Source organism: Phodopus roborovskii, unplaced genomic scaffold (assembly GCF_943737965.1).
Source record: "Phodopus roborovskii unplaced genomic scaffold, PHOROB, whole genome shotgun sequence".
NCBI lineage: Eukaryota > Metazoa > Chordata > Mammalia > Rodentia > Cricetidae > Phodopus > Phodopus roborovskii.
Genome location: NW_026126447.1, coordinates 3,081,245 through 3,096,740, shown reverse-complemented (window position 1 = coordinate 3,096,740; position 15,496 = coordinate 3,081,245). Strand labels below are relative to the sequence as shown.

The 15,496-nt window shown below is 38.0% G+C and overlaps 1 protein-coding gene across 1 annotated transcript; it reads right to left on the bottom strand.

The window, feature by feature from the left end:
* Window positions 1-390: 390 nt before the first annotated feature.
* Window positions 391-14,873, bottom strand: Tlr4 (toll like receptor 4). Its single transcript, XM_051188031.1, has 3 exons — window positions 14,538-14,873; window positions 9,796-9,962; window positions 391-3,939 (listed from the first exon to the last, which is right to left on the bottom strand). Exons 1-3 carry the CDS (start codon window positions 14,622-14,624, stop codon window positions 1,680-1,682), a joined length of 2,514 nt encoding a protein of 837 aa, XP_051043988.1. The 5' UTR covers window positions 14,625-14,873; the 3' UTR covers window positions 391-1,679.
* Between the last annotated feature and the right edge of the window lie 623 nt (window positions 14,874-15,496).

Genomic DNA, 15,496 nt, shown 5'->3' with positions numbered 1-15,496 from the left:
TATATTTTCACAAATAACGAGATTTCTCCTTTTCCAAGGTCAAATAACATTCCATTACATGTATATAGCATACTACCTCTATGAATTAACCTGCCAATGATCATTTGGGTTGTCTTCATAATTTGACTATTACGAATATGAACATAGGAATGTTCATATTGAACATAATGAACAAAGGAATCCCATGAGTTCTTTGTTTGCTTTTAAAATTGTTATTGCTAGATCTTACAACAGTTCTATTTTGGTTTCCTTTAACTAGAAACCTGCTCCGTTTCCTATAATGGCTCAACTATTTTTTACTCCCACCAGCAATATACAAGTGCTGAGTGAACATACCTATGTGTGCACGTGCAGGCATGCATGCATACACACACACACACACACACACACACACACACACACACAGTGTATATGCCAGTATATATACACTGGTATGCTGATCTGAATAAGGTGAAAGCCTATAGTGTTTTTAATGTTGCAGTTCCCTAAGAATGTCATCACTGTTCTTTCTTGTAATGACACATTAAAATGAACTTTTCTGAGAAGCTCTTTGAATGCCCTGTCTTCATAATGATAAAATCTTCCCTCCCCAGTAGGTGATACCTAACAAGAAGTAGCAATGTGTACTCCCAATGTCCACTCATCTCATAAAGCATGTCTAGCAATGGGAAGGATGAGAGGAAAGGACCTCAGATCTCCATAACTCCCTGAAAGTATCTTCCAGTCAAATAAACAGTGTACTTGCTGAAAAGAAACATTAATTGCAACATGTCTTGTGTTGCCACTCAGCTATGTGAGCATCTATGGTTCCAGAATTATCAAAAAGAAATGACCACATTATCTGATTCCTGTACATGCATTCCTCTCTGCTTTATTCCCTCGATTAAAAATATCCCATCAACCAAATTATTTTTAACACTGCCTCTGTGACATCCATAACTTAGTAGGTAATAATTTAAGAATGACACCCAGTGACAAAGTGACAGAGTGTATTTTACACACTTGCTTGAAAAATTATAGTTAAATATGGGCATTCCTAGCATATCTCTAACAACCTTATTTATGATATGCGTATATAAAGAAGGCATGAAAAGTGATAACTGAGTTTATAAAAATAAAAGTATATTAAGAACTTTTATTTAATAAATATAGCATACTAAGTACTGCCTAGGATGTCTGTGAACATGTATTAATCAGGTTTCCTGAAGAAATAGGTTCAAAAGAAAATGACATAAAATAGAAGATGAACTTTGAATCAGGTACTCAGAAAGTCAGTAGAATTTAAATTGCATTAAGTAGTAAAAAGGGAAAGTAAGCAAAGATTCAGTTCAGTTGGTAATTGAAACACAGTACATGATATATTTTATATAGTCAAAGGGCCTAGGGATAACTAATGCTCCTTTTTGCTCTCACTGGGGCTTAGCTTAGCCTCTTTTCCTTCAGTTTGATACAGTGGGCACTGATTATGATTCTTTGCCTGAGTTGGTGAAAGAACATACCTGGAAGATATGTAGTTTTATCAGAGTATTATCACTTTCTTCTCTGTAAGGTCCATTATGTTACCAGCTTCTTGGTACCTTGTGCATCATAGGACCCTTGCCTACAACAGAACCCATGATGAGCTGTAACATGTAATACTTGTAAATAGAATGAGTGTAAGACCCAGAGTTTTGTTCTCCTCAGATGGAAGTTGTTGCTTCTTGTTGATTGTTTTCTGTCTCTGCTGCTCCCTCTGGATCCCAGGCTCTTCCATCCAAAAGAGCTTTTTTGAGCCTTCTCCAAAAGATGTGCCTTCCCAGAGCATTGTCCTCCCACTCTAGGTAGGTGTTCCTGCTGAGAAGACGATACAACTCTACTTGTTGCTTCAGTAGGGACTTCTCCACCTTCTCCAGGACAATGAAGATGATGCCAGAGTGACTACTCAGAAACTGCCATGTCTGAGCAATCTCATATTCAAAGATACACCAGCGGCTCTGGATAAAGTGTCTAGACACCACAACAATAACCTTCCGGCTCTTGTGGAAGCCTTCCTGGATGATGTTGGCAGCGATGGCCACACCAGGAATAAAATCTCTGTAGTGGAGGCACAGCTGAAAGGGGGGCACCCCTTCTTCTAAATTCTTTACCAACTCATTTCTCACCCAGTCTTCATCCCGGCTGGAGTAGATGACAAAGGCATCATAGATGCTCTCACCTCTACTGTACTTTTTACAACCAGCAATAAGTATCAGGTGAAAATAGAATTTGTAGACCAGAAATGCTATGGTGGATACCACAAGCACACTGATCACTGTCACACTAATGATGGTCTTCTGCATATAACAGGTGGCATTCCTAAAGTCCAATACCAGGGAGCCCTTCATCTCTACAGGTGTTGCACATGTCATTTGTTCAGTGTTCACTAGAAACAGCCTCTGGTCCTTGACCCACTGCAGGAAGTTCTGATGCTCACATATACAAGCAAAGGAATTATGAGAAAGATTTAAGAAGGTTAGATTCTTTGGAAAATGTTGAAGTATTCCTTTGGATGTTTCTATGTGATTGAAACTGTAATCAAGAGTCTTGAGAGAGTGCAGCTGTTTATAATAGAATGGTTCCAAAATAAGTAGATTGTTGTGACTCATATTTAGTAACTCAAGTCTATGGAGTGTGTCAAATACCCCCGAAGATACTTGTTGCAGTTGGCATTTAGAAATATCCAGGAATGTCAAGTTTGTAGTATTTGTAAAGACATTTGAAAGTGTGTTGTCTTTGAAAGAATTGCCAGCCAATTTTAAGGTGTTGAGACTGGTCAAACCAAAAAATATGCCATTGAAGTCAATTTTGGTGTTAGTATAAGAGATGTCAAGATAAAGAAGTTTTTCAAGGGGTAAGAACATTGAGAATTCTGTGGCCTTTTTTAAAGTGGAATGTTGAAAATCCAAGTATTCCAGCTGTTCTAAACCCATGAAGTTTGAATTCATGCTGATGACACCATTGAAGCTGAGGTCTAAGTGTTTCAGGCTTCTTGTTCCCAAAGCAGAATAAGAACAGCAACCCCTAAAACTCATACCATTTCCACTGAGATCTAAAAAAGTGAGGTTTGGCAGATTCACTTCCTCAAAACTGGTAGCCCCTCTGTTGGTAGCAAAAATCAACTTTTTAAGAAAGGGGAGTTCCAGAGGTGGGAATTGTTTGAGTTCACATCTAATGACTGCTAAGGTTTGCCATTTGAAATATTTAGGAATGTCTTCTAGGTGCTTCACATACACATTTGCCAGAGAGATTGCAGAAACATTTGCCAAGCAATAGAAGTCGGTGATATCATTAGAAAACTCATCTGCATACGTTAGCCGGAACTCATCAATGGTCACCTTGCACAGTCCTTCCATGACAGAGCGGTCAAACATTTCCACCTTCCTTTCATTTTTAAATTCTCCCAAGATCAGCCGATGGACTTGTAAACCATCCAGGTTTTGAATGCAAGTTTTCATTACATTTGTGCTATTAAAATTACTTCTTAGAGTCATTTCATGGAGCTTAATTCCTAGAAAGGCTCCAGGTTGAATAAAGTCAATTGGGTTCAAGGACAACTCTAGAGAGAGATTGAGCTGGGGATTTTCACGTAAAGTCTGTAAGTCTGTGTAGTAAATTCTTTGAATATAGTTATTAGAAAGGTCCAAGTGTTCTAGGTTAGTCAGATTGGAAAAATATTCAGGTAGCTTAAAGGAATGTATAAGATTGTGAGCCACATTGAGTTTCTTTAAAGTTATAAGGTGTCCAATAGGTAAGCTGTCTAGAGAAGTCAGTTTTATTTCCACAACCACTAGATTCTGTAAACTTGGTAGTCCAGAAAAACTTCTCTGGGATAAATTGTGGATAGGGTTTCCTGTCAGTATCAAGGTTGAGAGCTGGTGTAAACCCTGATATGCCTTGTCTTCAATTGTCTCAATTTCACACCTAAGGGTAAAAGAGATACCAATTATGTATTCTTGCTTAATAAAGCACTATAATATCATAACAATTCCTGAAATACCACATTAAAAACAGATGTGATAGACCATGGGATTGTGAAGAAACAAACATAGGAAGCAAGGCAGGTGACAATGGAGTGAGCAGGAAAGAAGCTCTGTAGACTCAGCCTTCTCATATTGGCTACACAAGTTGCAAGTCAGCAAATCCATCAGGAGGAAATCAATTCAAGATCAATAATTGGGGCACATAACAAATGTTTGACAGAATATGTAATAATCTTAGATTATATTAAGGTGTTTTGTCTTTGCTGAAATAGCTCAATTGGGAGAGCATTAGACTGAAGTTAAGGCATTTCTTTCTGCACATGGCTGTGATTGTACATCTAATGGGTACAGACTATATGGGTGGTTGTTAGTAGTCATGATAAATGACTGGTGAAAGTCGATTTCAAACACATAAATAATTACACATAAGTGTCAAGGATGGAATTAATATTTACAAAAAGTTACTCATATATGACAGCTGGTATTTTATTTTTTATAATTATTTTATTTTACATATTGATCCCATTTCCCTCTCCCTCCCTCTTTCCCTCTTTCCTACCCTCCCATGCACCCCGAACCACCTTCCCCTCCATCCCCCACTCCACATGTAGGGTGAGGCCCTCCAGGAGGGGTCATCTAAATCTGTCAAGTCATTTGGAGTAGGGACAAAGTCTTTTCTCCTGTCTCTAGGCTAGGAGGGAATAACCCTCCATGGGAGATGTGCCCCAAAGTCATTTTGTGCACTGGGAATACATCCTGGTTCCACTGTCCTGTCTGAGGTCCCTTAGACTGCTTAGGCCTTCTAGCTGAGACCCATGCTCAGGGGATCTGAGTCAGTCCCATGACAGCTGGTATTTTAAATCTGTCATTATCACAGGTAAATGTTAATTGGTGACATGAGTAAGCTTTGTGGAAGAAGCAGAAAGTGGGCTATGAATGTTCACATCACAAGAATTGACCCCCCCCCCCTTTAGAGAACAGAAATAGACTTGTCTGAGATTTAAGCAGAATTTTGAATGATAAATAGGAAAAAAAAAAAAAGTAAAGCAAACAGCAGGTCTAAAAGCCAAAGTAGCCATCAGGCAGGCCAAAACTGGATCTAAAACACAGTCTCTGTGGCAACCAAGGAAGGGCAACATTAAGTTGTAAAGAGGGGGGTTTACAGACAGAGATTCAAAAGCTCAATAAAATATTATGAATTTTATTCCAAGATAAATGTAAGCTGTGCTATATACAGCATCCATAGAGACAAGCTAGCAACAGAACTCACATGCAACTGACATACAGTGATGCATGATATTCTTCACTGATGTGCATGACAGACATAGTTTGCAAATGAGTCATTTCCAAATCTATTAGAGTATTCCTTACTTTTCCTATCTTCTTTGGGATATTCATAGGTAATAAGATCAATCTGATCAGTTCTGTCACTTATTGATAATTTGCCAAAAGGTGGGGGGGTATGGTAAAAAGAATATTGGAAGAGAAAAACCATATAAGGGTTGTATGTATCTACTTTTCTGGTTACACGCATAATCTTTGGAACCCATATTTCGTGTGGGTTTTTGATGGAGGATGTCCTTATGTATAAATATTTCTCTTATTGACTGATGAATAAAACACCAATTGGCCAGTAGCCAGGCAATAAGTAAAGGTGGGGCAATTGGACAAGGAGAAGCCTGGGAGAGGAAGGCAGGAAGAAGTAGTCAGAGAGACACCATGCTGCCTAAGGCATAACATGCCAGATTATGGGTAAGCCACAGCTTCATGGCAACATACAGATTAATAGAAATGGGTTAATAATTAATAGAGAGTGATCCAGTATGAAGCCCTAGCCATTGGCCAATCAATTTAATAATTAATGTAGTGTCTGTGTATTAACTTGGGGCGAATCGTCTGTGGGACCAGGCAGAACAGAAAAGCTCCCTATCTTCAGGTTTCCATCATCCCACTTCTAAATGATAAAACTCAGTTTGATTCTTTCTCAAGCTCCCTCTTTCAGTTATAGGATGCCATATCCTACAATCATACATATATTTTCATATATAGCAGATAAGGAAAAAGGGGTCTTTCTCTGTTTCTATCTCATAATATCTAGCTCATAAATTTAGAGAAATAGAGTGACACAATAGCAAACAAACAAAAACAAACAAACAAACAAAACCTTTGAACTTGTAAGCTGGAGACAGGAGCTGATGCTCTAGTCTGTTGAGATAAACAGCATTACCCACTATTACTGTAGACAAGTCAATCAAATCCTTCAAAAATCAGTTTTCTTAGACACAAGAAAGGAAAATTCATACATGCACATGTTTTTTTTTTTTTTTGCTTTTCTTATTTTCCTTTTTTTTTTATTTAAATTTGAAACGAAGTTGAAGTTGGTTTACATGTCAATCCCAGTTCCCTCACACTTCCATCCTCCCTTATCATCCCTACAAAACTCCAGCCCATCCCCTTTCTGCTCCCCAGAGAGGATGAGGCCATCCATGGGGGATCTTCAAAGTCTGTAACATCATTTGGGGCAAGGACTAGGTCCTTCCCCATTTGTGGAATTGGCTCTCAAAGTTCATTCCTATACTAGGGATAAATACTAATCCATTACTAGAGGCCCCATAGACTGCCCAGTCCTCCTAACTAATGCCCACATTCAGGGGGTCTGGGTCAGTCCTATGCTGGTTTCCCAGATATCAGACTGGGGTGTATGAGCTCTCCCTTGTTCAGCTCAGCTGATTATGTGAGTTTTTCCAGCCTAGTCTTGACCCCTTTGCTCATCACTCCTCCCTCTCTGTAACTGGATTCCAGGAATCTGGCTAGTGTTTAGCTGTGAGTATCTGCTTCTGCTTCCATCAGCTACTAGATGAAGGCTGTAGGAATGCATATAAGGTAGTCGTCAATCTCATTATTGTGGAAGGGCATTAAACGTAGCCTCTCCACTATTGCTTAGATTGTTAGCACATATGTTTCTAAGAGCTACCTGGTCTATTACAAATCACTCTTAGAAGCCCAGTCCAGTTGCTACACATTAAACATACTTGGAAAGGCACTGAGGCTTGTCTGTCAGGCTCTAATGCAAACTATCCCATAAGTTAGGGAAGAGGAACCTAAGTTCTTTCTAAGCAAACAATCATTTGTACTGTAGATCAATGCTCGGTTATACAGGACATTAGTAAGAAATCACAGCCTCTTTTTATTGAGAAATTATTCTGTCTACTTCTTTTCTACCCTCCTGTCTAACTTAGTTCTCTTCAAATCTCCCAGAAAAAAATAAAATGTAAAACCTAATGGAATGATTATAATAACATTTTTAAACGTATAAAACTTACTAAATAATTTTACTACATGTAGTCTCTAACAATAATTAACCAAGCAGGGGAATTTATCATTTTCATTTAATATGAGTAAGAACTGTGAGTCATTTAAAAGTTACATGCATCAAGACAAATAGCTATACATGTTGGATGAAAAATGAGCTCCATTCTTCCTCATGCTACTGATTTGTTGCCCTTCCCCTTTGTAATACTGTATTATGCCCAGGGAAAGAATGTAATACATAGGGTAGTTGCTAACTTTTTGGCAGTAATGACTTCTCTGCAGAAGACCTTTAATACCGTAATATTGAGCTTTATCAAGGCATTTTAGAATAAAAACGTGTGATTCATTTCTGTAGTTTTACATACCCTGAAGAAAAAAGAAGGTCCTTTATCTACTTCAGATTTTAAGAATGCCCCAATCATTACAATTTACTAATGAAAAACTGAAGCTGAGCTGGAAGCTTCCCTCCCTGACAACGAGCTTTGAGAAACAGAGGTTGCTGGGAGAAAGAAGTTATTACTGGTATCATCTAGCTATGAACACTATGAACTATAACACGAACTTACCAGGCAAGATGTGTCTAGTGATGAAATGTTGGCCTATTTTAGGGGTAACAAACCTTTCTTGGGTTTGATTTTTGTACATTCCCATAGGAGGTTACCCATGCCTAGCATTGTTAATCTGGTCATAAAACAGTGATTAGAGAGATCTATGACACTAATATTTGGGATGGGAGGGAGGGTGGATATTAATGTGCTTTAGTTAAATTAGCATGGCAACATATTATTATCTAAATAATTGTATTTATTATACAATTAACAAATGTCACTCCTCCTTATAGCAAACAGTAGAGAATGCAGGTATTCTTAGATGTTCTAGATGCCAGGAACAAAAGATGGTTATGTACTCATCCCTGAAACAAACATGTATAATACCTCCTTTAAGGGTCAGAAAACATTGAGGAAGAGTGAGCAAAAAGAATGTAAGAGCCAGAAGACAGGGAGAAGAGGGGCTATCTTTCAGCATGATGCAGCCATTGCAAATAAGATCTCACAACAACTGTGGTTACCTGCATTGGACCTCAACAACACTAAGCCGACCAATAGTAAGTCATGGATCAGGGAGGAGATCATGGGATCCTTTATTCCCTGTTAAACTTTAGATTCTGGGGGAGGGACAGTTGGCTTTAGCTTTTTATTCTAAATCTATTGTTACACAGAAAACATAAATAGGTGGGTCACAAAATAAAAAAGTATGAATATAGGAAGGGGATGTATTGGAAAGCGTCGGGGCTACCGGGTTCAGAAGGAACTAAGTGTTGGTGAGTGTAAGAATAATAGAATGTACTACATATATGTATGAAATTGTCAAAGAACAAGGATTCAGCTTCCCACTTAAGATATTGGTAAAAATTGGTGTTCCAAAGAGTAGTATTCCTCAGACCCCCTGAACATGGGTCTCAGTTAAAATGCCTGGGCAGTCTAAGGGACCTCTGACAGTGGAACCAGGATGTATCTCTGGTGCACAAAAGGACTTTGGGAGCACATTTCCCATGAAGGGATATGACCTTAACCTAGAGACAGGAGGGAGGGCCTAGTCCCTACTTCAAATGACTTGATAGATTTTGTTGACCCCCTCCTGGAAGGCATCACCCAAATGTGGAGTGGAGGGGTGGGATGGGAGGGTGGTCAAGAGGCATGGAAGGGTGGGAGAGAGGGAGGGAAGAAAGGAGGGAGAAAAGGAGGGAGAGGTTACTGGGACTGATATGTAAAATAAGAAAAAATTAAAAAAAATATTGTGTTGCAACAAACGTAATCAGAAAAGAAAATCTCAGCAACAGTTTCTTGCCAATAGCAAATGTTTTTCTTGGATCTTGGCAACTTTCTCCTAAGTTAATGTTTTTCTTATTCTTTACTCTCTGTTCTGCTTTCACTATTTCAGGCATCTTTTGCTCCCATTCATGTCTCCATCCTCTCCCACAAATAATAAAATAGCTCCTCTTCTAATCAACTCAATTTTTTGTCTTTATTTGTACATAGTTTATCAATCACTATTGTAAACCACAGTATCAGAGTTTTTAACATGTGTTAGATTTGTGCTATGTGTATAATAACAGGGACAAAGCTTTAACTTATTAACTCAATGAACTGGATATTAATCCTACTTGATAATTTGGAGTATGGGGTATATATCTGAAAATGCTTGTTCTGTAGCTCAGGGAACAACATATATGATGTGGTCCACAAATATCTAATAAAATAATTTAAGCTAATATAAGCACAAGAACTATCCTTAAATAATCTTATCTAGCTGTCCATCAAACTGAAACCTGGTGAATAAAAGTAGGGTATACATCAAGTAATACATTGTTGAATGAATCAGTGAAAGAAGTTGAGATAGTTAAGCTATGTTTTTTTGGCCAAGAATGCAATCATATAAAAACAACTAGCTCACCTTGTGCAGCATGTAAAAGCTCATTTATTACCTGGATAAATCCAGCAACTGGAGTTCTGGAAAATTAGAGAAGCTATGGCTTCCCAATGTCCTCAGGGGGTTGAAGCTCAGATCTAAGTACTTGACTGAAGAGGGAATGTTTTCCGGGATTTTGTTGAGATTTTGATCCATGCATTGGTAGCTAATGTTAGGATCCACCTGTAAAGATGACATAACAAATGTCTGTTCCCAATTGCATGTCTTCCCACTCCTCCCTAAAGACAAATAATAGGGTGGCAAAACTGGTATACAAGCATGTCCACCAACCTTCTCCTGTCTACCCTTCTATCCATGCAGTCCTTCTGTTTCATTTTGTTTGAAACAGGGACCCATTTATCCCAGTCTGAACATAAATTTACTTTATAGCCAAAGTTGAACTCCTGATCTACTTGCCCCTAGCACACCAGTGCTGATATTGTAAGTGTAAGATATCACATCTATCTTCACCCATTAATTTATCTACCACTTCGTGCTTATAAAATCTCTTCTTCCATATATTAGGAAAAAAGTATTCCTTGAATTCTCATAGTGTTAACCTTCTACTACAAGAAAATTATCATTAAATGAGGAACAAGACAATCAGGTGTTAAAGGGCTCTCAATTTTTAAATCCTCGGGTTCATAACAGATGTTCTGTGCCACTTGGTACAAAGTAATTTTTTTATCATTTTATTTATTTATTTTTGAGATTATAATTATATCATTGCCTTTTCCTCCTTTGAAGTCCTCTCTCAGAACTTTTTATTTGCTCTCTTTCACATCTATGGTCTCTTTTATCAATTGTTTTGTTACATGAATATGTATATAAACATAACCCTGATTACATAAGTACAACCTATCACTTTGTATAATATTACTCATATATATATATATATACATATATAAATATGTATATATATATATATATTTATGATTTTAGGAATGACCATTTGGTAATTGATAACCAATTAGTGTTCTCTTCCCTAGCAAGAATCTTTCCCATGCAAAAACAAAGAGAATTACAAGAACCAATCAAAATGCATAAATCTGGATCCCAGTCTCAAGGGATACGTTTACAATAAAACTCTTGCATCTAACACTCAGAGTTCATTGTAAAAGGGGGGAATTAAAAAGTATAAGAGCCAAGGGAACAAGTTTATTGTGATATTGTGTCTCCTAATAATGTCAGAAACTACACTCATAAAATCTCACTAATATGACTGCCTAAACATGAGCTAAACAAGGACAACAAATAGACATGCTACCATGGATAGAGTAAAAAGCCCAGGAGTTCTCAACTCTCTATAAAGAACTACAGGCAACTAAGGAATCTTGAGAGTGAGACAATGTTTGTTGTTTGTTTGCTTTATAATAACTTCAGTGGATTTAATTTGTTTTATGTGAAATGCACATATTTTTGTAAATACATAATTTCATGTAAATTTACTATCATTTTAATTACTTATCCTAATTATATACAACCACATGAAAAGTACCAGTAAAGACATCAAGACATTTCTTAGCTACTACCTATTTTAGTAATTAATTTTCTTCTTTGGCTTACTGACTTTAGCAACTTGGTGTAGAAATGAGAGGAAGTCTTAGAGTGCATGGATTTCAGTGATGGAAAGCAGTAATCAAGACCAACTGTTTTGTATTGTTATTGTCCCCACTTAGTTTTATCTATTTTTTCACATATACTGTAAACCCTATTCTATAACTTTCCACCTAATTTTATAATTATATGACTTCTTCCAGAAAACGATTTGCTTAACCCAATGAATTTTGTTTTTTCTCATTTAAAAGCAATAGAATTCTCAAAGGACTAAATGAGATCAGAGCTCATCTCAAAGCTTGCTATAATTAAAGTGATAAATATTAATGTTAATTATCATTGGCTATTATTAATCTCATGCTGCATATCCACATTTTACTCACATGTTACATATTTTATGCTAATCTCCAAAACATCTTTTAAATATGAAGAAAATAAAAAGATGGGGTAATGCACATAGGGAGAGAATTTATACAGGTAGGTTCCCCCTTCATATATGTGTGCTTAAATGATACAGTGCTTGAAGACAGTGCTTCCAATAGAATAAGGTGTCACTTGCCCTCTTTTATTTCCTTTACAGGTTTCAATCACCATGCAACTTTGTGTTCCTTATGTAATTATTTTCCAAATGTTGTTCATTTGATGAACTGGACCATGAGCTTTGATGCTCTGATGATTTTCTTTGCTACATTGTCTCCAAGGCTCAGAAAGGTGCATGGTGACTTTTCAATGCCCAGAAGCTATTTGTTGGATGAATGAATGAGAAAATTTCTGTACCTGGTGGAACAGAGGTCCATCTAAGACAAATGGTAAGCTTTTTTTTGATAAGGGACATGGACAGTACAAAAATAAATGCTATAAGAATCCAGTTGTCACTGTACTCAACATCAGCTAACAGAAAAAGAAAGGGACTCAAACCTACAAAGCATGCCTGGTTCACAGGCAATAGATCCATAACATGGACGGTGAGCAACATCTATACATGTGGAAAAGGGAAGAAATGCATATCATAGGAAGAAAAGAATATAAGCAAGTAAACGGTGGGAACACATTCAAATGAATTAACTTCAAACAGGCAAGTGAAGAGAGCATAAGTCATGGGTAGCTACATCCTGAACACAACAAGAGCATCAGACTTTGTCCAGCAGCCATTCTTTCATTTGCTTCACACATACAAACTGAAAACCTATTATGATCTAGACACTGGTGGCATAGTGATAAAGCCAGTAGGAAAGTGAGGATAAATAACTTAAAAATAGACAAAAGTATGAGATGATATGATCAATGAAAACACATACTGAAAGGCCAAAGGCAGAGATCTCCATGTGACAATCAAGAAAAAAAAAAAAAAAAACCCACCCTGAGGAGACACTTGTATAGAGATCTAGAGATCTACATAACCCCTGAGGAGACACTTATACAGAGATCTACATAAAATGAAAGTTAAAAATTAAATCTTGAAATCAAAACCCTACATTCCAGTGCTGTAGCTATAAGTCACTGTTGAATGTGAACAATGTGTGTAGGATACATCAAAATTTTTGGCAAACATAAAATATTGCTGACTTTCTAATATTCTGTACCAAAAATGGGACATAAACTCTTCTTAACAGTTGGACTATATTTGACTATGTAAAATATATCACTAAAACTAACTTCATTCATTTTTTCTTTCAGTTTGACCACTAGGAAAATTTTAAATTATGTAAACAGATCCCAAAATTTGACCATAAGACAGCTCTGATCTAGGGGAAGGGTGAAGTGAATAGGTCAAGCAGTGTAAATACTCTGTAAGAAAAAAGCAGTCTTTGTGGCATTAAAGAGTTATTAAAAGATTATAAAGGAGTAATTTCATACATTCAGTCCCCTGGACCAATGAAAACAAATGAAGACGAAAGTGTGGTTACAGAAAGGACTGTAAATTAGGAAACTAGTCATCTGGAGACAAGGCCAATTGAACTGAGACCTAGGCTTATGGAAGGGAGAGGCAGCCTTTGGGGCTTGGCAGAATACAATATACATCAAGGGACTTTATCTCAGTATGAACCTGATTGGAAACTCTATCTCCGTACACATAACTAAGGAATCAGAAGGCAAGATTCCAAGATAGCAAGGAGTTAGTCTTCGTTATGCTACAGTATTTTCTCTCAGGTCAACACCATGACTCTAACTGGTAATACCTGTCTTCTGAGCCTGCCTCACCCTAAATTATTTCCCTGTTTGCTCAGTTCTATTGTGAGCTTCTGAGATAATTGTGTGGTCTGTGCAGTGAGAAAACAAGAATTAGTCATGAGTCACATTACTCACTAGTCTGTATTTCACCAAGAAGGGGGTAACTGACTAAGCTGATGTTTTACACTGCTCTCGGACTCAGTCTGTTGTCTCTGTCTCTCTCATTCTCTGCATCTCTATCTTTCGTCCTCTCTTTTTCTTTCCCCTTTCCTCCCTTTCATTTCATTATCTTCTAAAATTAGTGGCAGAATTTAAAATTCTCAGAAAATTCTATCATTTGGAAAAAAAATGTTACAGCTAGCAAAGTGTGTGTGTGTGTGTGTGTGTGTGTGTGTGTGTGTGTGTGTGTCCACTTGCATGCATTCACACATGTGCCAGGGCAGACACTAGGCACTCAGAGGATATCTTAAAGGAGTAGATCCTCTGCTTCCACCATGTGGTGCTTGAGGACTGAACTCAGGTAGTCAGGCTTGGCAGCAACTTACTGAACCAGCTGAGCCACCACTCTGTCATTCACAGATGCTACTTAGACAGAAATAACAGCCACCTTCACCTGAGTTGGAAAGGGAAGGAATAATTTCTGAAGGCTGAGTGTCCACAGTACCAAACAGTAAAATCTGATATCACTAGTTTTCTCCACGGTAATTCTTTTACAGTGTGAAAACTGGCATCAGAAAGGTCCAGTAACTTCTTTGATGTCATTCAGGCAGGTGACAGAAACAATATGCTTAGTCGTACTAATTTCAAGCTCAGAAGTCTAACTGGAACAAAACACTGCACTGGCTGCCTGTTGCTGCCCTGCTAACACTGAGTCTCTCTGTCCCTACCCACAGCTTCTCCGATTTTCAGTTAGTTTAACTCCTCTGTGCAAAGTAAACAAATCAGAACACACAACAGGAAGCTCAGAGCTCGGGGCAGTTTTGAGAAACAAGGGAGGCTAGCAGGAAAGGAGATGGTTAAGACACATACCTCCACACAGGGATCCAAGCTTTCAGGTCTCAGGGAGAAGAACAAAGCCATCATCAGTGTCCCAGGCAGGCAGAAAGAAGGCATCATCCTGGCATTTTCCGCAACCAGAGGAGGCCATGAGAAAGCACGATGAACTAACTGTAGCTGTTGGCAAGGCAGAGTCCCTGGGGCACCGACCTCTTTTCTCTGGGCGGGTGCCTCTCTGCAAGTACTATATTCAAAGATGTTCTGGGCTAAAGGGTGAGAGGAAGTGAGACTGGCAACCTTAGCATTCTCACTTTTTTTTTCCCATTTCTCTAGAATTCATCTGCCCTATCGCAGGAGGCAAGTTAGAAGACTAAGAACAGGAAGAAGGTGTTTGTCGACCAGCCAGTGGAGGAACAGCAAGAGGAAGCTGGCTTTAATCCCAGGAAGTCATCTGACCTCTGGGCTTGGTGAACGTAGGAAAGTAACCAGATACTCGCCAGTGTATCTGCCTCGAACAACGTCTACATTCCTGTTTTGTTTTCAGAAGTGGTCAAGCTAGACTTCTAAGTATCTGACGGCTCTGTACCGCAGACTGGATGTTACAAACTACAGAAACTTATGTTCTCATAATGCTGAAGTGTAGAAGCCAGGATCAGGATGTGTCTGTGTCCTGATCTTTTCTTGTATGTGTGTACATATACATACCTGTGTGTATACATGCTTATTCATGGGGGAATGAATATTTCATGTGTGTGTACCTCTATGTGTATGAACATGCAAGTGTGTGTGTGTGTGTGTATGATTATCAGAGTTCACTATTGGGTTCCTTCCCTGTTTGTTCCTACTCTTCTGATACTATTAATTATTAATTCCTGCTATAATTATTGCTATTAGATAAGGAAACAGACACAGTTTATTACAAAGGGGAAAACATTCCCAAGAGTAGGCTAGTGAGCTGAGGGTAAAACTCAGAAGACTCCACTGTAATTTTG

Excerpts from the sequence above, each read along its gene's own strand:
- Tlr4 (XM_051188031.1), bottom strand. The coding sequence starts at position 14,624 with ATGATGCCTTCTTTCTGCCTGCCTGGGACACTGATGATGGCTTTGTTC. Across the intron at positions 9,963-14,537 it reads GCTTGGATCCCTGTGTGGAG|GTGGATCCTAACATTAGCTA; the intron begins GTATGTGTCTTA and ends TCATCTTTACAG. Across the intron at positions 3,940-9,795 it reads CAGTTGCTGGATTTATCCAG|GTGTGAAATTGAGACAATTG; the intron begins GTAATAAATGAG and ends TTTTACCCTTAG.